General features: G+C 46.0%; 1 protein-coding gene across 1 annotated transcript; it reads left to right on the plus strand.

Moving 5' to 3' along the window:
* Positions 1-888: 888 nt before the first annotated feature.
* On the plus strand, positions 889-1,638 carry LOC140811071 (uncharacterized). The gene has a single exon (XM_073168945.1). The coding sequence runs from the start codon at positions 889-891 to the stop codon at positions 1,636-1,638; it is 750 nt and encodes a 249-aa protein (XP_073025046.1).
* Positions 1,639-2,059: the final 421 nt, after the last annotated feature.

A 2,059-nucleotide genomic window follows, 5' to 3' on the forward strand; every position in this document is an offset into this window, starting at 1 on the left:
CGATCGTGGCGACAACACTGCAAGGATTAGTGAACCCGAACGCCAATCAACCACCACCACCTCCACTGCAGCATGGAGTCAAGTTCCATTATGAATCCCTACGCATGAACAGGTGTCCAACCTTCAGTGGAGCTGCTGACCCTGAAGTTAGCCTTAACTGGCTAAAAAGCGTGGAGACTCAGCTGCGGCTGTTGGAACTCCCGGATGCACTGAAAGTCGACGTGATAGTGCCCTTCCTGGAGGATCGAGTAGGCAAGTGGTTGGAAGCAATCTCGCCAGTCATGACAGCTGCAGGACCATTCACGTGGCAACGATTTAAGGAAGCTTTTCTGAAACAATACTATCCAGCCGAGGTGAGATTGCAGAAACTGAGTGAGTTTGAAAATTCAGTCAAACCCCAGACATGTCAGCTGTGGAATACACCTCCCAGTTCAATGCCCTTGGATCATATGCTCCTGAAATCATGGCGGATGAAGTTCTGAAATTGCATCATTTTTAAAAAGGGATTAAACAGCAGGATCCAATCAGCCCTAGCAGTCTACCAACCAGCAAATTTTTCAGACCTGATGAGCGCAGCTATCCGAGCTGAAACTAATATCCAGCGCGGGGAGAAGGAATTCAAGAACAAAAGGCCTATGAATAGTCAGTCCTCGCATATAAGTCAGACTTTCAAGATGCCTAACCAGTCCGGTGGGCCATCTAAGTGGCCTACACCTACCGCAAACTACCAAGCCATTAAGCCTTGCCCAACATGCAACTTACGACACCAGGGAGAGTGTCATAGAGCGACCGGTGTCTGCTTTGAATGCGAGAAACTAGGACACCGTATGACAGAATGTCCAAACACCACCAAGTGGACCGGGTAAAGGAGACGGGTCAAACTCAAGGATGAATGCCAATAAGCCACGGGAGAACAAACCGAATATCAGGGTGTTTGCCATCACGCAAGAGGAGGCAGACGACACGAACGATGTCCTGTCAGGTACCATATTTATTCAGCAAGTGTCTGCTTATGTGTTATTTGACTGCGGTGCTACACATTCCTTTATTTCTAAGAGATTTGCTAAGAAGTTAGGATGTAAGCCCGAGAAACTAAATGAGCCCTTTCGAATAGCCACACCTACAAGTAGGGCCATTGAGACTCATGAAATTTACAGAGATTGTAAGATTAGTATCAGTAATCAGACTTTTAGTGCCGACTTGATAGAGTTGATCATGGTCGATTTCGACATCATCTTAGGGATGGATTGGTTAGCCAAGAACAATGCTATAGTAGATTGTAAGGGGAAGAAAGTCAAACTCATAACTCCAAATCAAGAGGAAGTCGTGTACCAAGGTAAATCCAAGGAACGGAAGTCGCTGCTCTCTGCATCTCAAACTTGGAGAGCCATGAAATCGGGAGAAGACATCTACCTAGCAATGGTTAGTGAAATAAAAGAAGAAGTCGAGCTGAAACTGGAATACATCCCGATAGTGAGAGAGTTCCTAGATGTGCTTCCAGAAGAACTCTCGGGGACGGTCCCGAACCGAGAAGTAGAGTTCGAGATCAATATGGTTCCCGGTACTGCACCAATCTCTAAGGCACCTTACAGAATGGAATTAGCCAAACTCAAGGAGCTGAAAGAACAACTCCAATAATTGCTAGATAAAAGGCAAATTCGACCGAGTGTGTCCCCGTGGAGAGCATCAGTACTCTTCGTGAAGAAGAAATACGGGAGTATGAGATTTTGCATCGACTGCAGAGAATTGAACAAGATCACAATCAAGAAAAGATACCCTCTACCTCAGATAGACGACCTGTTTGATCAGCTTATAGGAGCCTCCGTCTTTTCTAAACTGGATCTGAGGACAGGTTATGTAGTAGCCCGAATTCCAAATTGGGTAATTAACGGATTAATGGTGATTAAGAAGGTTTAATGTGTAATTTTGACCGAGTCATGATCGGACGGACCGAAGATGGTTCGGAAGCACCGAAGAGTTCGTAAGGTCCGAAGTGAGTTCGGTGGATCCGATCATTAGGTGTCAAGAGTTGATCGACACGTGGGAGTTCGGACGTTCC

This window comes from Primulina eburnea, chromosome 14, assembly GCF_022965805.1.
Source record: "Primulina eburnea isolate SZY01 chromosome 14, ASM2296580v1, whole genome shotgun sequence".
Taxonomy (NCBI): Eukaryota; Viridiplantae; Streptophyta; class Magnoliopsida; order Lamiales; family Gesneriaceae; genus Primulina; species Primulina eburnea.